The sequence below is a fragment of the Nothobranchius furzeri genome, chromosome 4 (assembly GCF_043380555.1).
Source record: "Nothobranchius furzeri strain GRZ-AD chromosome 4, NfurGRZ-RIMD1, whole genome shotgun sequence".
Lineage (NCBI taxonomy): Eukaryota > Metazoa > Chordata > Actinopteri > Cyprinodontiformes > Nothobranchiidae > Nothobranchius > Nothobranchius furzeri.
In genome coordinates, this window is record NC_091744.1 from 87,514,683 (window position 1) to 87,540,554 (window position 25,872).

The following is a 25,872-nucleotide window of genomic DNA, read 5'->3' on the forward strand; positions in this document are numbered from 1 at the left end:
CATCATTTTAAAAAGTATTAGATCAGATGATACTCAGTACTCAAGTAGCCTTCTAATCAGATACTTTTTTACCCTTACTTGAGTAATAAACCCTATATCAGGAAAATATTGTCCTCGGTTTGTGTCCTTCCAGTGAGCTTTGCAGATGTGGGAAAATGTCATCAGGCAGTAATCGTTGTTAAATTCATAATTATTCTCGGAGAGAGACCAACTCTTATCGGCCCCTGGGAGCCCCGTAATGCATAGTGTCATTTCAACATGGCGGTGTCCGCGACACGGTTTATATGCAGGTAGCGGCGCTGCGGCTGCTTTATATAGCCACTCGTTGCATTCTCCCTCAACCCAAATCCTCGGATCACGCATTTTAGCTAAAACGCTAACGTTAGCTTGCCTTGCGTTGACTGTAGAGTTGTGGGTGATGGTCACGCAGATGTGTCATGAGATTTGAAGCGTTGCTGCCTTTCACAGACACTTTTTCTGCTCGTGCTGCAAACAGGATAGCCGTCTTCTATAAACTGTCCCTCGGCATTCTTCACATATCCAAAAGATGCCCGTACTTCCCACTTTGTCTTCTTTGAGGGATAATAAATGTCCTCCTGAGTGCTGCCGTCTCCTCCTTTGGCCATTATTTCAGCTTTAGCTTAAAGAGAGTTTTGGTTGTAAACAACAAAGTGCGCATGTGCCACCGGCAACTTCAGCAGATGATACGGTGGCTGGTAAGGGTCACCGCGCCTACACCGCAGCCACGGTAACCCACCGAGATAATATAGTTTTTAAAAAGAAGACGGTTATTATTATTGTCAACTTTTTTACCGGGGTTTACCGCTACACTGGTTTCCGTGACAACCCTGGGAGTGATCAAAGCTGCTGGAGGTCCGCTGAAATATTAGACCATTTTTTTGGGTGACAACTGTTTTATTGTAGACCTTGAACAATGTGTAGCATCCAGATTATATTGTGGATGGCTCAGATTAAAGATTAAAACAATTGATTGTTAGTCTTCACACATGCAGCTGAACAAAATGTTGACTGAAAACAAATTTTAGGTTATTATCTGTAATATTTTACCAAATGAAGCAAATTTGTATGTTTTCATAGGTTGGTTGGATGAGGGTGAATTCTTAAGTGGGCTTTAATTGTAGATGAATTGATTTCTGAGTTTCATTCAGTGGTTTATGACACCTTTGCAAAGACTAAACGGGTAAAAAACGTCATCGCCCACCTTCTGATTTTAAGCACAGACCAGTATATGACATGCAAAGGTTGCAGGTTCAATCCTGGCTCCCACTAGACTGCTGTTGTGTCCTTGGGTAAAACACGTAACCCGCCTTGCCTGCTGGTGGTGGTCGGAGGGACCGGTGGCGCCTGTATTCAGCAGCCTCGCCTCTGTCAGCGCGTCCCAGGGCAGCTGTGGCTACATCGTAGCTCGTCCCCAGCAGCGTGTGAATTGTGTTGTGAAGCGCCTTTTCGGGGGGGGGGGGGGGGGGGGGGGTAGTAAATAAAAATGGTAAGTGGCCTGTATTTGTATAGTGCCTTCGTGGGGTTCTACCCCCCCCTCCCCCCACCCCACCCCCACCCAAGCAGTGCTCACACAAAGGGAATCCCCTAATCGATATCTGTTATTATCTAAAAGACAAATATTTCTGGATCATTAATTTCAGTTTTTCAGTATTTTGCTGTTTTTCTAATGAAAGATAAAAGTTGACTTCTTTAATATTTTATTAAATTATTTTAAATGTTGTGTACCATAAGTGTGCATTCCTGCAGGTGAGTTTTTTGTCTTTTGCTTTGTTTTGTTTCTGTTAGGGGGCGCTGTAGAAACATGAACTCCCAGGTGAATGTACCATGCAGGAGACGGCTTCTGCAGCATTATTTTACTGAGACAGATGGATTAAGTCTACTAAGCGTATGACAGCCCACACACCCAGTAGGGCAAGAAAAAAAAAGAAAAAAGCTGCAGCGTTTAAATAAATGTTGGCTTTACCTCCCTCCACTCCCTGTTATTTATACACTAGAGTTAACATTTCTATTAGTCATGAATTATGCGAGCAAATGATTATGGCTGCTACGATCATTATGAATGCCATCCTTTTGCTCTTTGCAGAAGCTATATTCCCCCAGTTGTAGATTATAGATGCCAGCAGACCAGAAAATGGATCGGATAGCTAATTTGGCTGTTTGCGCTCCAGTTTTAGCAAAGCCACCTTCTAATCAAATTATTGCTTTTGAAGGAATTTAGAGACCTGAAACTCAACCCTCTGGGTATATTTAAACTGTTTCAGTCTTTAATAAAACAAGAAATATAGTTCTTTTAGTTTTTTCCCAGCCTGAGGCTCTTTAACCTCGGCTCATTTGCTGTGATGATGTAAAATAAGATACCCATGTTGCTTAATTGCAATCCAGCCCAAGCTGATTTAAGAACCAGAGCTTCAGTGAACCGGGCCGTCAGACACCAGGGTTTTGTTGGGGGGTTTTTGGCTAAAATTTGGAGAAGAAAATGTTGGTTTATGTGTTTCTTCCATCCTCCTGTACTGATATTTAGCTAATATTCCTAAAAAAACAAACTTTTACCTCTTCACTGTTTTGTAGTCATAACAGTGAATTGTGCCGGGATTAATCCCATCACACCACCACATCCATCATCAGCTCACATCATCAATCAATCAGCAGGAATTACCCGTACAATTCCCTGCCTAATCCTCCCAGTGGCTCCAGTCATCCAGTCAAACTGATTTATTCTCCTCCTCCAGGAGATGTCTTGATAAATCCGGGCTCAGAGAGCACCGGAGAAAACGGCTCGAGTCAAGGTTACAAGATTTTCAGATTTCATGCAACAATACCGTGTCTACAAACTTTCACTGCTAAGTTTAGATTGTACTAGAAAATGTGTTGCAGGGGCCGACTCGAGTGCGTTTTTAAACATTTTAAATATTGGATATCATCTTGCATTGTCCTCTATAAAACAGACTAAAGCTATCTTTTTATTGTTTTTGAGATGAGTCCCTTGCAGACGATTGTCACAAATTCACATTGAATCACTTGTGGGTGGATTAGGATTAATACCTTCATCATAAACCTGCCATATTCAGTCCTTTACATGTCTACTGCCCTCTAGTGGAGCATCTACATTCTAAAAGGGCCAATTTGACTTTTTATGTGTCACATCCATATGTAACTGGTAAGGACTGAGGTCACATTGATCCACAGTTTGAAAGCAACACCCATTTATTTAATATATGACCAAAAATCACATTTGGTATCTAAACATTCAACAAAAACCATCGTTTCAGGGACTTTGCATGTTAGTTTGTGTATCTGTGGGTGTGCTGGATTCCCTCCATGGGCCCAAAAAGACAAACAAGGTTAATCAGTTATTCTGAAATGGACCTAAGAGTGAGTCAGCGATGTTTTGTCTCTTGAGTTTCCGTGTTGGCTCCTGAGGCTCCCCTCTTTCCCCGCAGTAGCATCTGGGATCAGGCGCAGCCTCCCAGGAAAGTTAAACAGGATAAACCGGGCATGAAAAACAACAACAAGGAAACAGACCAACACTGAAATGAGTAAAAATAAGTGTGAACATTTTTAAAGCATGAAAACACTCACAGCTTGAAATCTCATTTCACAGGTTATAAAGAAGGAGATTCTTTGTGTTTTCGAGCTCCCAGAAACCTTGATCTCTGCTGTTCCAGAGCGTTTAGGAGAAAGTGTGAAAAACAGCTTTGTGGAATGTTTAAAATGGATGAGTTTTCTTATTCTCAGATCCCATCCTGCTCAGCTTTTGGTATTTCTGCTTTTCACACATTTCCATCCATCTTTTGTCTCAACTGTTTGAGTTTTTCATGGAATTCAAGCATTTTTCATGTTCTTTTAACTATTTCAGCCAAATTAAATGAGCGTGATGGCAATCTCATGTCTTTAAAACACTGTCGTATGAAGCATTGGGATCATTAAAGTCTTTGTAATGCAGCTACCCAATAAGGAGGGAGAGCAGGTTGTGATGGGAGGATTGTGGCATCGACTCCTGCCAGGGGGATTCTGCTGTTTTGACCTTGGGCACGACACTTCACCCAGCGCTGCTGTGCTGGTGGTGGTCAGAGGGGCTGATGGCACAAAACTGCAGCCTGACTTAGTCAGACTGCCCCAGGGCATCAGCTGTGGCTACATAGTAGCTTACCATCACCGGCAGCTTGAAATGTGAGAGTGCATAAATAAAGAAAAGTGCTTTATACATCCAGTCCGTTACTTGTTATATAAAGATGTCATTCTTTCTCATTAAGTGCTTTTCAAATGAAAATTTTAAAGTTTCTGTAGATGTCTGTTAGGGATTTTATCAATACGTTTATCAATAAACCCATTTCCTGTATTGAAGAGAGAAGGAGCCAATGAGCAGACAAGTCCACCAGTTATAACTGCGGCACATGCACAGGGCAAAACGCCCCGAACATCTGATCACAGAGGTTATTTAAACAAATACATAAGAAGGGGAGTGAGGTCATTGTGTGTGTGTGTGTGTGTGTGTGTGTGTGTGTGTGTGTGTGTGTGTGTGTGTGTGTGTGTGTGTGTGTGCGTGTGTGCGTGTGTGTGTGTGTGAGAATGCTTCAGGACATTTGTTTACAGGATTAAAGCAATGAAATATAAAATTTCCATAACAACGTCCCTAAGTTTAACACCACTGGTGCTCGTACTCATCGGTATTTCTCTCTCTGCATGCTTGTGCTCTCCAGACACTCCCAACTACAACCTACGAGTTGGAGATTGTGGCCAAGGACATGTCAGGAAGCGAGGTGGGCCTTACAGGAACAGCGACGGCCACCATTACCATTACAGATAAGAACGACCATGCCCCCGAGTTCACACATCCGCTGGTAAGAAACATCAACTCAACTCTCCCCGAATGTTGTAGCTTCGTGTAAATCCCCTTGTCCTTCTCATTCAGCTTTGTGTGAGAAAACGGTTTGTTTACCCCTCCAGGGAGGGAAAAGGTCAGAGTGACTTTGGGCTACTGGAAATGCTGCATTCATTCAAGGACACATCAACAGAGCAAAAAGCACATTTAAATCGATGCCTTCTGGTAACAAGAGCTTCTAACAGTTAATTGGATTGTTGTGGCTCACTGAGGTGTGAGGACTCAAATGTTTGACTGTATGTAATTCGCTTTATGAGTAAAATAATTCAGTTTGATTAACTGAATGTATATTGAGTAACTTGACACCTACCCCTACCTCTGTTTCTGAAGCATTAAAGTGCTTTTAATCTGAAAATCTTTGAGCATAAAAATATTTTTTGACCTTTAATATTGAGTTCCCTCCTCAACGTGCTTCAACCGTGCCACCCTTCATAAGTTAGCATGCTACATTTCATTGACTGGAGCTGTAAAGCATCTAAATATGATGTGTATGGACAAAGGATCAAAGGTCAAATTTGAAATCTTGTTTCTCTGCAGTCGTAAACAAAAGCTCTTTGTTTATTGCTCCATCTTACTTTCATGTTTCGTTTTACCAAAAACATGAAGACCCCAAACATCAGCTCATCTTCAGTAGAGGAGGGAATGGATGAAGATAGTATTTGTAGTTTAGACACTTTTTTTATTAGGAAGAGGATCCGTTTTGTGTTCTGTTCAGATTTCCAGACATGTTTCTCAAAGTATTTGTCTTTTATCTCCTGTCCGCAACTTTAAATTATAGTCCATTATAGTCCATGTCCCCTGTGTGAAGGCAGAGCTTGTTTTCCCTCTGTTTTCTTTGGGAATGTTAATAAATTCCTCAGGAAAGTTCAGATATCTGTGTATCTGTTTCACATGGTTACTGGTGAGTCTGGCTTCTTCTTTTACTCACCAGTCAGTGTAAAGTTCCAAATGTCATTTAGTAAAACACGGCAACTCATCCGATGACCTGATGCAGAACATGGCACATCTGCCTTCCTTTAGTTCAGGGGAGTCAAACTCTAATTCACACGGGGCCGAAAAGAAACTCTGGGAGGAAGTTGCGGGCCAAACTTAATATTTTTTGAAAAAGTGACGGCAAATTTGTACATTTTCTTTATGAAAATGTACAAATTTGGAAACTAACTTATTTCTGCATTAACACTGAATGTGGAATAACCAAATGACACACGAGCAAGTCAGTTTTAAATAAAAGGCATCAGTGGTATTCATTACTTGTGGTATATTCAGCATTTTATAAATCTATTCAGGATTTATGTTTTCTTGTTTATTCATGTTTCTTATTTTTTTATTCTCCTTTTTTCTCCTGTAATACGTGTCATCGCTGCTGTGACGTCTAGCTTTCCCCACTGAGGAACAATAAAGGGATTTTCTATTCTATTCATCTATCTGCAGCCTTTCCACTTCCTGTTTACTGTAGGTTAAATCTTTTCTCACGGGCCAACAACAAAATAAAAATATCATTTTATCTTAAATGAAAATGCAACATCTCACCTGTTAACTTTCATGTTTTGGAGCAGAAAAAGAGCAGAAAACCAACATATTTAAAGCTCAGTTTGCTCCACTGGTTTACTGTGATGCTCACCTGTTCCAGCCAGATACCTGCATCATGGGGTTGATCTGAGCTGAGGAGGAGACTCCTGTTGTTTTGTTCATCTTCATCATAATAATGACAACATTAGATGACAACAGGTGCTCACATAGGTTTGTGCTGATGAACATGTCTGAGCAGCTTGACCACGTTGTTGTGTGTCGGGGAGGAAACACGACCACAGAGTCGTGCTGGTTTGAGCGTGTCGCTGCTCGCTGGAGTTATATCGGCTCTGTCTGGACGTTAGTTGGAAAACTTTCTCTTTCAGTCGTGAACACATTACTGAGCGGCTAGAATCTCCGTTTCTGGGCTGCAACGTCGGAAAATAGCTGAGTGAACTCAGCACTGAGTGAGAGGAGTGTTTAGTTTAGCGAGCTGCAGACACCGGCAGCAGACGCTGCAAAAAACACAAAGGGGGTTTAATATTTTCGGCGTCTGCTTGACCAATCCCGGTGGCTGCCTGGTGGGGTCTGGGCCCCTGGGCTCTGTTGGGTCCCCTGCAGGGGTGGTCGCCCCTGGGTCCCGGGTCGCTGGGTTCCGGGCTCGGCCGGCTAGGGGGTAGGAGGCTATGGGCGGGCCTGTGGGCTTGCCGCTGATATCTCCCGCGACTCTGCCGGCTGCTGGTTGTGGCCCCCCGAGGGGGGCAGGGGCTTTTCTGGTCGCAGTCTCCCTGGGGTCCCTGCGATCTGGGGCAGCTTCTGGATCTCTGGGACTTGGAGCTCCCTCCATCTCCTGCACATCTTTGGGGGGCAGATATGTGGCCCCTCACACTCTCTGTTGGACGCTCCTGTAGAGAAACCTTACATAAACAAGCGTGTGTACGCATACAGGTGCTCACATGGTGCTCTCATAAGTATGGACTTGGGCACGTTCAACACACGTCTTAAAGCTGTGGTTGGCACTAAAAGCACTGTGATTTATTATCGTGATTGTTCAGTTAAACAATGTTGATTTAATATTTCCTCATCAGGTTGATGCAGTGATAGTTTGCTCCTGTTGTATTGTTGTGTGTCCCTTTTCTGCAGGTCTAGAAGCAGATTCATGTTCATCATTGTTTGTTTTTGTGGAACCCCTCCCCCCCTCCTTTTGTCACTTCCTTTCTCTTTCACCTCTGTCTCCATGTCCGGTCAGAATTACATGATACGTGATATTAAAGCAGGCGCTTTGATGCTCCACGTGAGAGTAAATCTGCAAGGCTTGTTACCAGCATTCAGACATTAGATCTGTTTGCTTCACAGCCAGACAGGACACACAAAAAATGTTTAAATAAAAAATTAATAAATAAATAAATAACACAAAGGAGGGGGTGCTTCGGCTCCGCGCTAATGCCGCAAAGCATCATGGGAGTTGCAGTCTTTGCAGTAAAATCGGCCAGCGGGTCAGTTTTAATATATTTTTGATATTTATCTCGCGGGCCACATAACAATTCTACCAAGGATGGGACGGCATCTGGAACAGGACCGTAGTCCGCTGCGTCATGGCTAATGTGTCATGTTATGGTTAAAAAACAGCTTAGTTTGTCCCTTAAATAACAAAATAACAATGAATACACATCATTTGTATATTATTTGGTCCATTCTTGATCACAATTGGTAAAATGTCATAATTTCCCGCTGTTACTTCCTTTTTCATTAAAACAGCTATTCAAGGCAATGCTGCTTTTATTTTGATAGTGGGTTAGCTAATTAGGGTATGAGGGATTGTGAAGAGTCTGAAATAAAATCCAAATAGCCTCCATACAGCATCTTTTACAGGTTACACACAATCATTTACAAAAACACACAACTTCATCTTCCTTTATATGTATTTCTGATATACATACAACAGTTTTCTCTTCTGCCGTTCGGAGTATAACGGTTTGCAACACAATGCATCATGGGAAACTTTGCTGTCCCACTTCCGCAGAAAGATACATTGATATGTCTTCGATACTATGGGTAGAGCAGGAACAATCTGGGAACTTTCCATCTTATGAACATGGGATTGGAACAGTACTTGGGCCATTGCTAGACACAGTCTAGTAGTGCCGATACCCAAGATGGCGCCTGTGACTTTGGCATGCCGTCTACCCCTCTTGCTATGTTTGTTGTTTATTCTGTTCCCGTGCTGTTTCCTGGTGGATTCTAGTCCTATAATAACTTATGATCGACTCACCCTTTTGAATCTCCGACAGAAGCTAGGATCCATCGATCTCGGCAGCTGCAAGTTTAGGAGAACCTTCATCCCGCTGTTTGCTGCGGTCCCAGCGTGCAGCTCCCTGTCTCCAGTGTGGCTGCAAAGAAAAGTTCATAGACAGGGCAAGCGTGGCGGGTCCCGGGCACGACTCAGGGCCTCTTCTGCGTCCCCGCTTTGGAAATCTGATCCTCTACAGTTTACTGATCACTGGTGGCAGAGTCAACTGACCTTCTCTCACATGACTTACCTGCCGGGGGATTCCTGTTCGCGCAGGTCGTCGCATGGATCGTGGCCGGGGCGTCGGCGAAGTGGTGGAAATAACCAGGCCAACCTCAGCCATCCGATGGTGACAGATTCTGTCTCACCCTCCATGACAGCCTGTTCCGAACCCATATCGCTCCTCAGGATTGCTCTTCTGAACGTGCCTTAGGGATTATTTCAGTGACCAAAAGGTAAATCTATTCTGCATGACGGAATCCTGGGTCACACCTGGTGAGTCGGCCGCTCTTTCAGAACTCGGTCCGTCGGATTGTTCAGTGCTAAATGTGCCTCGACTCACCAGCCGTGATGGGGTCTACTAACTATGTTTTGATCTACACTCCACCTGAAACAACTCTCCCCCCCTGTGACTCCTACTAGCTTCGAGATATCAATATTTGAGTCGGATGTTAAACCCCCGGTGCTGTTTGCACTCTGCTACCGCCCACCTAAGTACAACTCAAACTTTTTAAATGAATTCTCTGACTTTCTAGTGGATTTTCTCCCGAAATATGATTGAGGGATTATCTTAGGTGATTTTAATATTCATGTCTGTTGTCCTGCAAAGCCCTTGGTGACAGAATTCTTAGATATGCTGGACTCCTTTGGTCTCCAGCAACTGGTTATAGAGCCTACCCATGATTACTCTCATATTCTGGATTTGGTGTCATCTTTTGGAATTTCTGTTCTGTCAGTGGACCTAGTTTGTTTTTCTGATCATTTTCCAATAATTTTTAATATCAGTGGTTTGACACCTCCCCCTGTAAAGCATCAAGCACGTTGTTTTGTCAGGTGTATTTCCCCTTCTACTACTCCCAGTTGTTATCTGGCCTGGGTGATGGCTTCTCAACCGTTTCGGCCAGGTCTCCCTTCATGGGAGTAGATGAAATGTGGACTTCTTTTAACACTGTGTGTTCGGCTGCTCTTAGCGCTGCTGCTCCCCTCAAAATCAGGAGTAAAAAATCAGCCTCTGTTTCTTGGCTCAGTGACAATACTCGAGCCCTTAGACGCCAGTGCAGATCTTATGAACGCAAGCGGAAAAAGGACAGGCTGCAAATTTCTCAACAAATGCTGAAGGGCTCCCTGTCTTTGTATCAGAAAGCCACCAGGGCAGCTAGAAATGAGTACTTCTCTAATCACCACCCATCTTGGTGATCAAAGAAACTATTTAGCGTCATCAATTCTGTGTTTTCTTTAAGAGACACTGCCACACCCTCTGCGCCAACAACGACTATCTGCACTGAGTTTACAAACTCCTTCCTGCAAAAGATCCAGGATATCAGATCAAGCTCTTTTATTCCTGCTGCAGTGCTTTTTTACAACGAGCATTTTGTATGATTGTATATTTGATATTTTTATCATGGTTGTGGCTTATAGCAGTGCCCTGTGAACGTTTTGTTGTGTGTATGTGCATGTTGTTGTTTTTTACTTGTCCAAGGCAATTCAGTTCCCCCCTTGGGGATTAATAAAGACAACCTTGAACCTTGAACCTTGAAGCATCCTGCCTCTAGGTCGGGTCACCCTGGAGGAACCAGAATGTCACCATCAATTTTCTGACATTGCACTTTTGTCATTGACCTGGTGAAACTGGTCAGGTCTATGAAGCCCTCTGGCTCTCCTGAGCCCCCACCCCCCACCCCACCCCACCCCAAACTAACAGTTTGGGCCCTCCCTGTGTTGGCCCCCTTCATTTTGGACATTGTAAACAGCAGTTTATCTACAGGCATATTTCCAATGGCATTCAAGAATGCGGTCGTTCAACCGCTATTGAAAAAACCTGGCTTGGATCACACTGTGCTTGCCAATTACCGCCCAATTTCCAAACTTCCATTTTTATCCAAAGTCACTGAGAAAGTGGTTCACACTCAACTGTAGCTTCATCTGGAAGATTACTGCCTCCTCGACCATTTTCATTCTGGTTTCAGGCCATACCATAGCACAGAATCTGCTCATGTTCATGTGCTAAACGACATTCTGGTCGCAACTGATTTGGATTCTCATGTTCTGCTGTTACTTTTGGACTTGGACCTATCGGCTGCCTTCCACACAATCGGCCATAATATCCTACTTAAGAGGCTTGAATTGTGGGCAGGAGTGAAAGGGGCCCCACTTGACTGGTTTCGGTCCTACCTGTCAGACAGATATTTTAGCGTCCACATTGATGACTGCTCCTCTCCATCTGTGCTGCTACCCTGGGGGGTGCCTCAAGGTTCAATCTTGGGGCCACTCCGCTTCTCAATTTACTTGTTACCACTGGGAATGATTTTAGCTAAACTTGGAATGAGTTACCACCTCTATGCAGACGACTGTCAGATTTATTTGGCTTTAAATAAACCTGATTCCACTCACCTACTCGTTGACTGCCTCTCTGAAGTCAAAAACTGGTTCTTGGCCAACTTTCTTTGCCTCAATGAAAATAAGACAGATGCTATTGTTTTTTATCCAAAAAATTCCAAGCACTCACCTGACGACACTTCCATTGCTAAACCTGAAACCCTGTGTCACTAGTCTGGGAGTGAGACTCGACTCTGACCTGTCCATGACCTCACAAATTAATGCTACTGTCAAGTCCTGTTTCTTCCAGCTGCACCGCTTCACCCGCTTAAAGTCCATAGTCAAGAGACCTCATCTGGAATCAATCATCCACGCTTTTATTATCTCACGAGTGGACAATGCCAACTCGGTGCTCATTGGCGTTAAGGTCTCCATTGAGCGTCTTCAGCGAGTACAGAACGCCACAGCTAGATTCCTCACAAATACCTCCAGACGTAGTCACATTACTCCCATCCTCGCCCGCTTACACTGGTTACCTGTGCAGTACCGGATACAGTTCAAAATCCTACTGTTTGTCTATAAAGCATTGAATGGCCCAACTCCCACCTACCTCGCTGAACTAAGACGACCGTATGCTCCTTCTAGATCCCTAGCAGATCAGCTGAAGATGCACTACAAATCTCGTGGAGAGCGAGCCTTCTCTTTCGATGCCCCCAAACTCTGGAATGCCCTCCCCCTTCAAGTACGACAGGCCCCTGCATTAGGCCGCTTTAAGTCGGCATTGAAGACCTGTTTTATCACCTTGCCTTTGGTGTTTTTTCTGTGCTTTTCCTGCTTTTATTTTCTCATATTTTTTAGTCGCGCGTTTTATGATTCATTACTTGTTTATTCATTCCATTATTGTTTTGATGGCGCTTTTATTTATCTATTTTTAATCTTTAGGTTGTTTGATTTTATTTCTTTTTCATGGAGCTCCTCTGTTCCCTGCTGTAAAGCACTTTGGTCAGCTGTCATGCTGTTTATAAATGTGCTCTATAAATAAACATGGTATGGTATGGTATGTTATGTATGGTATGGTATGGTGTGGTGTGGTGTGGTGTGGTGTGGTGTGGTATGGTATGGTATGTATGGTATGGTATGGTATGTATGGTATGGTATGGTATTGCTGAAGATGATTCAGGACGTGAGCACACAAGTGTAGGCGAGTACATGTATTGAGAAATTTCCTATCTGCGACAAATTCTGGCCACCTTGTTGCTGCAACATTACTGCCTCATGCTTGTCAAACTCTCATCTTTGCAGTTTTTATTTAGTGCAATTTTGTCAACAAGTAAGCAAATAATCTTTGGCTGCAATCCAGATATGTTATGCTTGAGGATTCACATTTAAAACAGATTATTTTATAAGCTATGTGCAAATTTTAAACACAACATTATTTATTGTATTTTCACTTACGTTTTAATGGTTGGATTAATCATATTTCAGTGTAAAGTTGCTTAGCAAACAAATATATGAAAGCACACCGTGCTGCAAAAAGTCAGGTACAACGAGTAAAACAACAAAATGAAATAAAATAGAAACAGGATGATGTGAGACTTATTGGAGGAGAAAAGACAAAAATACTTCAGAAAGACACACAGACGTCTGAGTCATTTGGTGCAAATGATGAAGAAATGAGTGGTGCCTCCTGAAAGGCTTTGAAGGTCTTAAAATGAAAAACCTTGGAAATGAAGAAGAGGAAACGCTCCATTTAGCAAAGGTAAAGCTCAGGTTAGAGCGTCCATTCTGCTGGGATGGTCCATTTAGTCTGGAAAACCCGAAGGAACAACTGGAATGCTAACAAGCTAAACTGGTGCTTTTCTCTAAGGCATGTAATGAAGTATGACACATAAAACAACAAAAACAAATACGATGACAGCTTCTGCCAATTTGTTCCACCCCATAAAGACTTTGTCAAAAGTTGCTTTGGCTGTTTTCTCGTTCTTTCTTAATCCCTCCCTTTGCACTGCTGGAGGTGAGAAAGGGTCCTCTCTGCACCTTTAGGTGCAGCAGTAACATTGAGTTGTGTGTTTTTTAATGGAAACGCCCACAGCTGTTGTCAAGTTTGGAGACACATGGCACTCTGGCCCAACAACCCTCCCCTACAGCCCTCCTATGATGCATGGAGGTGTCGCAGGAGCTTGTAAGGAGTGCTGCTCAGATGTGAAATGTTACAGCTCAGAGGGCTCGCCAGGGCCTTGCCGAGTGCACCGCGTCCATGTTGGTGTTAATGTTCTCATTCCTCACTGGGAATAGATCCGTTTAACGGCATGGAGAAATGGAGCTTTTATAAAACAAGTGTTTGAAGACGTTAAGCTCTTCCACCATCTATCTACTCCCCCCGACCGCCGTCAGCCCACCCGATGAATCTTCTTTGACCTCTCCCATGACCGCCATCATGTAGAGAATGAGCTGGCGGGGGTACTGGAGCCGAGCCTTTGTCAGAAGCAGCGCTTTGGCTTTTATGGTATGAATTATTCAGGTAAACATTCTGCTCTCTCATGGAACATCCCTAAAATGCTCCTGTTCTGATGAATATGGGGTTGGGTGTGTGAGAAACGTCCTGCAGAACTGGTCCAAGCTTTTAAAGTTCATCTTCCAGCTTGTGAGGAGTCGAACCGAGCAAGGTGGCAGCACATCTTAAAATATGAGCAGAAAATGGAACAGTTGCCATAAAACCAACACCGCGTAAAAAAAATCTAAATTCTTATTAATGAAATTACCTCTAGTGGTGTTGGGTTTTATGAACTGATATTTTATTTGAAAGCAGGAAACAAAACTACAGATGTAAAGATGATGGCTTGCAAAGTTTGAACTTGAAGTCATCTTTCAGTTCCTGAAACCAGCTAAAACTGTTTCCTTCATACTTTTAATATTTATTGTTGCACAAACATTTTAAATTAAACTTATGATGAAAGAGTTTAGACACATTTCTAATTAATTTTTGATCTCTATCCTTGGTAAATAGCCTGTATTTGATATAGCGCCTTATAGAGTCCTACGACCCCCCAAGACACTTTACAAAACAAACACCCATTCACACACATATGTGATGAGCTACAATGTAGCCACAGCTGCCCTGGGGCGCACTGGCAGAAGCGAGGCTGCTGAGCACAGGCGCCATAGGTCCCCCTGAACGCCAACAGCAGGCAAGGCAGGTTAAGCGTCTTGCCCAAGGACACAACAGCTCAGCTGGGGGCTGGGATCGACCCTACAACCCTCCGATTACTGGACAACCCACTCTACCTCCTGAGCTACTGCCGCTTTTATCCCCAGATATGTAGGAAAGTTAGTTAAATCTGAGTTTTAAACGTGTTTGTTTGGATTTTGTGTCCTGAGTGGTGGAATTCATTAGCATGTCGTCCTAAAGACCAATGCTCATTACTGTACCTCATGCAGATATATCCATATTTATTTGGTTACTGGATCAAACGTCCCCCCTTAAGAGCTGCAGGTGACGGGATAATTAAACTTGCATGTTAAGTGACAGAGTGAATGTGGCAAAAGCCAGCATGACACAAATGCCATCAGCTCACCCTGAGATTTAAGTTTTGCCAGTCAGAGTAAATATATATATATATATGTGTGTGTGTGTGTGTGTGTGTGTGTGTGTGTGTGTGTGTGTGTGTGTGTGTGTGTGTGTGTGTGTGTGTGTGTGTGTGTGTGTGTGTGTGTGTGTGTGTGTATATGGTCCAAGCACCTCAGCATAAGCATGTCTCTTCGGGTGCTGTCCTATAATTGCCGTGGCCTGCGTCTGGGCCAGGATGCAGGGGATAGAGCTCGACGTATTGTTGTGGACAGCTTGCTTGAAGAATGTGAAATATTGTGTTTGCACGAGACTTTTTTTTTTAGCTAAACAAGACCTGGACAAACTTAACTGCCTTAACTCTAAATTTTTCAGAGTGGGGGAATCCACTACTGATCTCAGCACAGCTGTAGTCAGGGGTAGAGTATCAGGAGGAGTGGCTGTGCTTTGGAACAAAAGAATTGATGCTGTAATTAAGCCACTTAGACTGGATGTAGATTGGTGTATTGGCATACAATATATCCAGAATAACATTAGTTTTGTTATCCTTAATATTTATACTCCATACGAAACTGCTGGAAATGACGGGGAATATATTAGTAGGTTGGCTTTTATTAATGCATTTATTCAAAGTCACAGTACTTATAGTATAAATGTTGTGGGCGACTTTAATGCTGATCTTTCAGATAAAAAATCTCAGTTTGCTAAACACTTAACACAGTTGTGTAAAGACACTTATCTTGTTCTATCTAGCAAAGTGTTGTTGCCAAAAGACAGTTACACATATATTAGTGAGAGTTGGCATACTACATCATGGCTGGATCATTGTATTAGTGCAGCTTTACAGCAGTACAAATTAGAATGGGCAGTATTAAGTGACAAAGACATGTTGGCTTATAGTAATAATACAGATCAATACCTGAACAATATCTCTGTGGCTAAAGAGGCTATCCTGTGTGAAGATGTCAACTGTAAGATTCTTAAACACAAGTGATCTGTGCTCTATGTATGAGGATATAGTGGACGCTTTGTATGAAAGTGGTAGACCTTTTCATGTCAAAGGTAAGCATAAGCAGAAACCTCGTATCAGGCCTGGCTGGAAAGAACATGTTGCCATGTTTCAGGATGAAGCGCGGGTAGCTTTTAAACGTTGGGATATGGTGGGGAGACCTAGGCAGGGTGTGGAATTTGAACAGAAAAAACGTGCAAATGCCAGATATAAGTATGCTGTTCGTTTTATATCAAAACATGAGCAGATCATGAGGGCAGATTCTATGGCCAGGAAATTTATGATTAATGATGTCAATGGTTTTTGGAAAGATGTGAAAACAATTAATAATTGCAAATCATCTCTACCAGGTACTGTTGAAGGTGTTTCTGGGGAAGATAATATTGCAGCATTATGGAGACATCATTATTATGTATTGTTTAATTGTTTGAAAGGTGACCAGCATGAGGATGGCTCTGTAATTAATGATGAATCTATATGTGTAACGACCCATGTGGTGCATGAAGCTATTATATGGCGTTTAAAGCGTGCCACAACCCGTGCACGCGCATTGGGTCCACAGCGCGCGTGTGAACAGGACTCGCGAGCGCAAATATACATGGCAGCGCGCGTGTGAACGGGACTCGCGCGCGTGTGAACGGGACTCGCGAGCGAAAATATACATGGCGAGAGGTCATTTGTGCACTGAGAGGGAGCAAACTGTGTCTGTGAGCACACAAGGATGTGCACAAGTGACAAACCTGCGTGTGCGCGTTGTCAACGAGCACACGGCAGAGGAAAACGTGCGCGCGCGGCAGCCTCTGTGCGCGCTCGGCAGCCTCTCTGCGCGCTCGGTTTCTGACTCCTGCTCGCTCGGCTGTAAGGGCTTTTGGCACTCTGGAGGCGTGGCCTGTGGCAGATCTTGTCTGTCCTCTGATTGGTTAGTTTACCCCGCACTTTACCCTCTATCTATATAAAAAAGTCTGATGTTCAGTAGTTGCTGGCATACCTCAGCTGGGAGAGCGGGTGACTCTCGCCCCGGAGGATCCAGGTTCGAGGCCGGCCAAGGAAAATGTAGTAGACGTCATGTTAACTTTTCTTAATTTCAGGTATTTTACAGTTGTGACCGTTCAACTGTCATTAAACGTCCGAATGTTTGCTGGGCAGTGTTTTAAAAAGTGCACATAAGCTAGATGGTTTTAACCATATAAAATTACATTTTTTGTGATACTGGAAAAATACATACTGAAATAAAACTACTGATTGAAAACTTTATGACTGTGGTTGTACAATATATGACTCACTAATACACTGCAAACTCCCTTAGAGTGGGGCTTCGAGAGAGAGAGAGAGAGAGAGAGAGAGAGAGAAAAGTTCTTGCCTCATTAATGAATTGTTTATTTTTTTCAGTATTTAATTGACAAATTATCCTTTCAAATAATTAATTGATGAGTTACATAATTGTCCATTTCATAAAGAAACTGCATATCAAGCTTTCATTCAGATGACCTTCAACAGTGCTGCACCCTGCTGAGGGACATCCGAGTAAAACCTTGAGATGGCCATTTTCTGTTCACTAACTTGCTTTAGTAAATCCTTACTTTTGTTAAATAAATCAGTTGTTGAACCCCCCACTCCTCTGTTTGGTCTCTTTTCTTATTACAGCCCACCACTTGTGCACATAAGCTAGATGGTTTTAACCATATAAAATTACATTTTTTGTGATACTGGAAAAATACATACTGAAATAAAACTACTGATTGAAAACTTTATGACTGTGGTTGTACAATATATGACTCACTAATACACTGCAAACTCCCTTAGAGTGGGGCTTCGAGAGAGAGAGAGAGAGAGAGAGAGAGAGAGAGAGAGAGAGAGAGAGAGAGAGAGAGAGAGAGAGAGAGAGAGAGAGAGAGAGAGAGAGAGAGAGAGAGAGAGAGAGAGAGAGAGAGAGAGAGAGAGAGAGAGAGAGAGAGAGAGAGAGAGAGAGAGAGAGAGAGAGAGAGAGAGAGAGAGAGAGAGAGAGAGAGAGAGAGAGAGAGAGAGAGAGAGAGAGAGAGAGAGAGAGAGAGAGAGAGAGAGAGAGAGAGAGAGAGAGAAGTTCTTGCCTCATTAATGTATTGTTTATTTTTTTCAGTATTTAATTTACAAATTATCCTTTCAAATAATTAATTGATGAGTTACATAATTGTCCATTTAGAATTGTTGAATGGACTGAGTCAAGTTTGGTGCACTTTATATATTTCAAAACATGTTTTTTTTTATTTTAATGATGCATATAAATAATTTAAATGTTCATTTAATGAAATATTTCTATTTTTTCATTACCTCACCCTTGTTTTGACAAAAACGGGACCTTGCTGGATAATATCATGGAGAAACTATTTGTTCACAGTACTTGGCTCAGTGAGGATCTGTGTACCAAAGGAGGAGATGCTCAGAAATCTGTCTGCAGATTGTTACAACCCAGACTGGAAGTGGTGGGCTGTAATAAGAAAGGAGACCAAACAGGAGTGGGGGGTTCAACAACTGATTTATTTAACCACAGTAAGGATTTACTAAAGCAAGTTAGTGAACAGAAAATGGCCATCTCAAGGTTTTACTCGGATGTCCCTCAGCAGGGTGCAGCACTGTTGAAGGTCATCTGAATGAAAGCTTGATATGCAGTTTCTTTATGAAATGGACAATTATGTAACTCATCAATTAATTATTTGAAAGGATAATTTGTCAATTAAATACTGAAAAAAATAAACAATTCATTAATGAGGCAAGAACTTTTCTCTCTCTCTCTCTCTCTCTCTCTCTCTCTCTCTCTCTCTCTCTCTCTCTCTCTCTCTCTCTCTCTCTCTCTCTGGAAGCCCCACTCTAAGGGAGTTTGCAGTGTATTAGTGAGTCATATATTGTACAACCACAGTCATAAAGTTTTCAATCAGTAGTTTTATTTCAGTATGTATTTTTCCAGTATCACAAAAAATGTAATTTTATATGGTTAAAACCATCTAGCTTATGTGCACTTTTTAAAACACTGCCCAGCAAACATTCGGACGTTTAATGACAGTTGAACAGTCACAACTGTAAAATACCTGAAATTAAGAAAAGTTAACATGACGTCTACTGCATTTTCCTTGGCCGGCCTCGAACCTGGATCCTCCGGGGCAAGAGTCACCCGCTCTCCCAGCTGAGCTATGCCAGCAACTACTGAACATCAGACTTTTTTATATAGATAGAGGGTAAAGTGCGGGGTAAACTAACCAATCAGAGGACAGACAAGATCTGCCACAGGCCACGCCTCCAGAGTGCCAAAAGCCCTTACAGCCGAGCGAGCAGGAGTCAGAAACCGAGCGCGCAGAGAGGCTGCCGCGCGCGCACGTTTTCCTCTGCCGTGTGCTCGTTGACAACGCGCGCACGCAGGTTTGTCACTTGTGCACATCCTTGTGCGCTCACAGACACAGTTTGCTCCCTCTCAGTGCACAAATGACCTCTCGCCATGTATATTTGCGCTCGCGAGTCCCGTTCACACGCGCGCTGTGGACCCAATGCGCGTGCACGGGTTGTGGCACGCTTTAAACGCCATACTATTCACAAACTAGCTGATAATAAGGCTTCTGGTCTGGATCACATTAGTGCAGAACATTTGAAATATGCTAGCCAAAGACTAGCTCCCCTTTTAGCTCTTTGTTTTACAGGGTTTATGATTCATGGCATGCTACCAGACTCAATGATGGCAATTCTGCTTGTTCCAGTCATTAAGAACAAATCTGGGAAGGTGACCAGTATGGATAATTATAGGCCGATTGCACTAGCCAGTGTTTTGTCTAAAGTTCTTGAAAGAATCATATTTGATAGAGTCACTGTGTACCTCAGCTCCTTGGATAATCAGTTTGGCTTTAAGCCAAAACATGGTACTGACATGTGTATATACGCACTTAAAGAAATGGTCAACTGGTACAGAAATAGAAATTCTTCTGTCCTTGTGTGTTTTATTGATGCCTCTAAGGCTTTTGATCGTGTAAACCACAGAAAACTTTTTATTAAGTTAAAGCTACGGGGGGGTCCCTGGGTTTATTGTGAGAATCCTGTCTTACTGGTATGCTCATCAGACGATACAGGTTAAATGGGGTGCCAGCATCTCTGCACCATTTGGCGTTAGTCATGGTGTTAGGCAGGGTGGAATTCTGTCTCCTATCTTATTTAATCTGTATGTTGATGATCTGTCAGTGCAGCTCAGAGCCTGTAACACAGGATGTTTGATGGGTACAACTTTGATCAACCATCTGATGTATGCTGATGACCTGGTGGTCTTTAGTCCAAGTAGTGCTGGTTTACAGCAGCTCCTAAATATCTGCTCTGAATGTGGTGTGCAGTACGATATTCAGTATAATGCTGTTAAAAGTGCTATCTTGATATGTAGATATGTAGAGCTAACACTATAGCTCGTAAGTTTGGTTTTTGTTCACCTCCAGTTAAGGTGGCTTTATTTCAAGCATATTGTACTCCGCTCTACACAGCCCAACTGTGGTCATCCTACAACCAAAGCAGCATGAACAAGCTGCAAGTTGCATACAACGATGCCTTAAGGATCATACTTAAAATACCCAGAGGGGGCAGTGCCAGTCAGATGTTTGTAACAGCAGGCGTTTGTACTTTTAAAGCTCTTTTAAGAAAACTCATATTCACTTTTACAGGCCGACTGGATAGCTCTGCCAACAGTATAATTTTAGCAATCACTGATCCTGCTGTGAGCAGTTGTCGCTATTTCTCCAGTATAAGGAAACACTGGTTGAAGTGTTTGTGTGGTTAACCTTGTGTGGAACAGTTTATAGTAAAGTTTTTAATTACATTTAGATTTTTATTCAATTTTATGCTGTTATCTTTTTATTTCTATTCATCTATTTTGTTTCATTGATCTGTTGTTTTATATGTATTTTATCTGGACCTAAGAGTCTGTCAATAAAGATCATCTATCTATATAATATATGTATGTGTATATATATAAATATGCATATATATATATATATATATATATATGCATATTTATATATATATATATAAATATGCATATATATATATATATATATATATATATAAATATGTAATTTTTGTGTAAAAAGAGCCAGTAACAGCTGTTTATACATGCTGAATTTTTACCTTTTAGTCTTTTTTTCTAGCAATTCTGGCATTTTCACTCCATTAGCTTTCCTTAGGTGACTCCCAGCGTCGATGCTTTTTTAAAATAATGTTCCAGTGAGGCTACATCACAGCAGACACAGACAAACTCACATCTTCTCTCAACCTGAGCACCTTTTGCCCTTCACATCTCTCGGCTTCACTGTTATTTCGTTCTTCCTCATCCAGCAAAGCCCGGACCCCCTCCCCACTCAGCTGTGCTTGTCTCCCTGGTTCTGTTAATTCGGTGCTGTGTCTGACTGGGCTTATATTCCATTTCACCCTGCTCGCTATAACAAGACCATGATGGACCTTATCGCAGCTGTCACTCAACGTTTCAGGCATCTTGGCTCCAATATTATTTTTTCCTCTCTCAGTTTTGCACTCTATCACTCTTTACCTGTCGGTTTTTGTCTGCACTTTCTTCAGATTTGTTCTTTGTGATGACCTGGAGAATATGCCTGCCTGCTATCCATCTGTCCTGCCGATAAAGACGTCAGTGCTGATGGGTGTTTGTGCCAGGCCCAGGGCAGCACCCCCTGTCATTGCTGGTCTGTCTCGAGGGGTGGCTAACGGGCTTCATGGATTAGTCTGGGGCTTTGCATGATTGCTTCTCTAGTTTAGAGATAGGTGTGGCGTTTTACCCCGGGTGACACGGTGCTGGAGCTACACCAGGAATTCCTTGCCAACGTGAGAGAGGATTTGTGTGATACATGTCAGGTTAGATGCACGGTCATCTGTTTCTGTTTTGCTGTTTGGTTTGACAAAGACTAATGCAGAACAGCGCCAACCAAATATTAGATATAGAGTAAAGTATAGGAAATAGCTAATGTTTGCAGCTTAAAGCTCCAATTTTACTCTGAGTAACTCTTCACTGGTTCGATTGTAATACTAATTAATCCTCTTTGCACAAATTTGCAACATGATTTGATCTTATTGGTAATTCATTATGTATAATTTGATAACAGTACAGTTTTATCACTTGATCCTAAGCTAGCACGTAGCATGAAAATAGATCATCGTTGAAGGGTGAAAGGGTGATCTCACCTGACATCCAGATATCAGTAAATATTGAAGAGGGGCTGGTGAGGTTTGTAAAAGTGTTTTCCCTTTTTTCTGAGTGCAGTTTCCATTATTTACATTGTAATCATGGTTTTATTGCTGTAAGATTTATTACAGGATTTAAACTCTAGATGTAACATTTGCTGTTATTTCCTTCAGAGTTTTATTGACAAGTACAAGAATGATCTTGTTCCGAAAGGACTTAAAAACTAACTTGCTGAATGTCAGACTCGTCAGAAGTGGGCTCCATAGAAGATTTAGAAAATTAATAAACAGGTAAGCTTGGTTAATCTCCAGACAGCGTTGACTGTATGCAGGATAAAAGCCACGTAAATAGTGAAGGGCTAATAAACAGTGGGGGTGTTTGACAGAAGAGTAAGATGTTAGTGTGTAAAGGATTATGTGGGAGGTGTGATTCCTTCACACAGCCATGCTTTGTTGGGACGTTGTGTTTGTCTGGTTTAGTTTTACCAGCAAAAATCTGCTTGAAAGCAGAAAAACGGAACTAGTGAAACACTAGATGCTGTTTTTAAAATCCGCAGATTTATTCATGGAACGTTGTGGTTGGACTCGAGGGAGTTGGGTTCTCCGGGGTTTTAGTGGATATGGAAGAGTCACGTAGATGTTAGCCAATCAGAGATGAGATGTCCACATTTCAGGAAATAAGACTCCAAATCCTGCTGTCTGAAGCTCCGATGTAGCTCACTTCTAGTTCCTCAAACAGGCGCACCAGAGCCTTTTTAGCCCAGAGTACGACTTACAAGGCAAACAAGTGAACCGCACCTTTAATCCATGCCCTTTGTAATTCAGGTGATTTGCAGCAAAGTGTGAAGAGGCTGGGTTGTGAGTTAGCACCTCCAGGCCAAGGTTAGTATCCCTTCCAACCACACAACTGGTGGAATGCTTTTTCTGGGTTAGTCCTTAGTGGAATATGTCAAGTATGTCTTGATTGCATGTCCAGTTTGGTCCCCTGAAGGTGCAGACTGCATATTTTATGACATCTTCTGGTCGTCCTGTATTGATGTCCTCAGGACCTCCAGATGTGAACTAAATCTGGTCCAAATGAGGTTGTTGTGAACGTCCTTCTTATGTAATCCTGGTCATTTCTGCACACCCAGTCTATCTACCTGCACCTTTGAACGTACGATTGTGATGATGGTTAAATCCTGGATGCAGGTGGGAACAACAAGCTTTTTCTGAAGGGTGGTGAAGTTCCGCCTTCATCATCTATGAGGAACTCTGAGTAAAACTGCTGCTCTTCCTCATCAAAAGGATTCAGTGCAAATGGTTCAGGAATCTGATTACGATTCCTTTCTTCTGGAGGATTTGCTTCACATTCCATTTGATGAAGACCACAGGGAAAATCCTGAACTTGAGATTCCCAAGATGACGCCTGGGAGAGTCAGTTGAAAGGGCCTTTGCAACCGGACCTCGTTTAGATGACAAAAGATGGATGGATCTCCAATGGAGAAACAACCTAGTGATGCAACCCATGCTCTAAAAATAACAAAGCGGTCAGGAGCAGAAGCAGTGCACGCCCATGTTGTTTACACTGATTTGAATCCATGTTCAGGTTGTTTTCTCAAGGTGAAAACATTTTCTCTTGGGTTTCTATGATTTCCACATATTTTAGAATTTATCAGCGTTCACATTTTAGTTTTCAATGAAGCAATTGAAAATCTGTACCAAGCCTCCCCAGAAAGCTTAAAAAACTGGAAAAGTCAGACACTCGGGCGGGCAGGCTTCAAATCGCTCTGTTGCCGTCTTGTCAAAATAGTCCTGTCTGGGGAGGTTTAATGTGACGGGCGGTTGTATTGTGTGTTCCCTGTCAGAGGAAATGTTTGGGGCAGCAGGGACGTGTCACCAAGTAGTTTCCATTAGGAAAAATGAACAGCTGCTCAACTGTGGTGGAGCTGCCTTTCTGTGCAGCTCCAAGCGCCATCTGTATTCATGACACATCCTGACACACATCCAGGAATAAAATAAGTTAATCCCCATCCATTTCTGTTTGCTTGTTATTCCCTAGAAGACTGGGTTTGCGTGTCCGTGCTGTTGGGGAGGGGACAGAATGGAAAAACTTGAGATTATGTCAAGGACAAAACTCCGGTTTTAGACTGTAACTGAGCTCAAAACAGCCAGGCTGGAGGAGAATACTTTGGATTAGTGGTTTAGAGAAAAAGACTAATTAGAGACAAATTAAAAGCCAGCATAAGAAAGAGGGAAGCAGCTTCCACTGTGGTGTTAATGAAGCTGAGCACATTTAATGTAACTCACTAAAGCTGACAGCTGTGTGTACCCTTCTAAAGCTCTGCATCTCCTTCCTGGGCCTTTTTCCAAGAATCCCTTACACCTCCATCTGGAAAACAAGTGCACTGAATGTTACTGACTTTGTCTAGATAAAGCTTTAGTCTGATTTCAGATGCTTTGACTCGGCTTGCAGGTGTTGCATCTTAAAGTTCCCCTGAAATAAGTGAATGGAGCTGAAATCTCTTTGCCCTAAAGGGGATAATCCAGAGGGGGGGGGGGTCTGAAAGTCCTTGATAACCCTATTAAAGACAGTTAAAAGGTAATGTGTTTTAAATGACTTTGCATCTGTATTTCATTGAAACACTCGTACCGAGGTGGTTAAAAAGCTCCTCTGTGGCAAGGCTCCAGGGGTGGATGAGATCCGCCCGGAGTTCCTTAAGGCTCTGGATGTTGTGGGGCTGTGTTGGCTGACGAGGCTCTGCAGTATCACGTGGACATCGGGGCAGTCCCACTGGACTGGCAGACCGGGGTGGTGGTCCCCTTATTTAAAAAGGGGGGCCGCAGGGTGTGTTCCAACTACAGGGGGATCACACTCCTGAGCCTTCCTGGTAAGGTCTATTCAGGGTTCTGGAGAGGAGGGTCCGTCGGATTGTTGAACCTCAGATTCAGGAGGAGCGATGTGGTTTTGGTCCTGGCCGTGGAACACTGGACCAGCTCTATACCCTTAGGGGGGTCCTGGAGGGTGAGTGGGAATTTGCCCAACCAGTCTACATGTGGTTTGTGGATTTGGAGAAGGCGTTTGACCGCGTCCCTCGGGGGGCCCTGTGGGGGGTACTCCAGGAGTATGGGGTACCAGACCCTCTGATACGGGCTGTTAGGTCCCTGTAGGACCGGTGTCAGAGCTTGGTCCGCATTGCTGGCAGTAAGTCGGGCTCGTTCCCAGTGAGAGTTGGACTCCGCCAAGGCTGCCCTTTGTCACTGATTCTGTTCATAACCTTTATGGACAGGATTTCTAGGTGCAGCCAAGGTGTGGAGGGCATCCGTTTTGGTGGCCTGAGGATCAGGTCTCTGCTTTTTGCAGATGATGTGGTCCTGTTGGCTTCATCAGAACGTGATCTTCAGCTTTCGCTGGAGCGGTTCGCAGCCGAGTGTGAAGCAGCTGGGATGAGAATCAGCTCCTCTAAACCTGACACCATGGTCTTGATTAGGAAAATGGTAGAATGCCTTCTCCGGGTCAGGGATGAGGTCCTGCCCCAAGTGGAGGAGTTTAAGTATCTCGGGGTCTTGTTCACGAGTGAGGAAAAACTGGAGCGTGAGATCGATAGGTGGATTGGTGCTGCATCTGCAGTGATGCGGGCGTTGTACCGGTCTGTCGTGGTGAAGAGAGAGCTGAGTCAGAGGGCGAGGCTCTCGATTTACCGGTGGATCTACGTTCCTGCCCTCAATTCAATTCAAGTTTATTTATAAAGCGCCAAATCAGGACAAGAGTCGTCTCAAGGCACTTCACATGATAAACATTCCAATTCAGGTCAGTTCATTAAGCCAATCAGAAATAATGTTTCCTATATAAGGAACCCAGCAGGTCGCATCGAGTCACTGACTAGTGT

General features: G+C 43.0%; 1 protein-coding gene across 2 annotated transcripts in view; it reads left to right on the forward strand.

The window, feature by feature from the left end:
- Positions 1 to 25,872, forward strand: part of cdh13 (cadherin 13, H-cadherin (heart)) — a 428,096-nt gene that overhangs the window by 316,462 nt on the left and 85,762 nt on the right. For both annotated transcript variants that reach the window (XM_054733486.2, XM_054733485.2), the window contains one exon: positions 4,722 to 4,862. In XM_054733486.2, the coding sequence (XP_054589461.1) occupies positions 4,722 to 4,862 (141 nt within the window). The remainder of the gene's footprint in view (positions 1 to 4,721; positions 4,863 to 25,872) is intronic.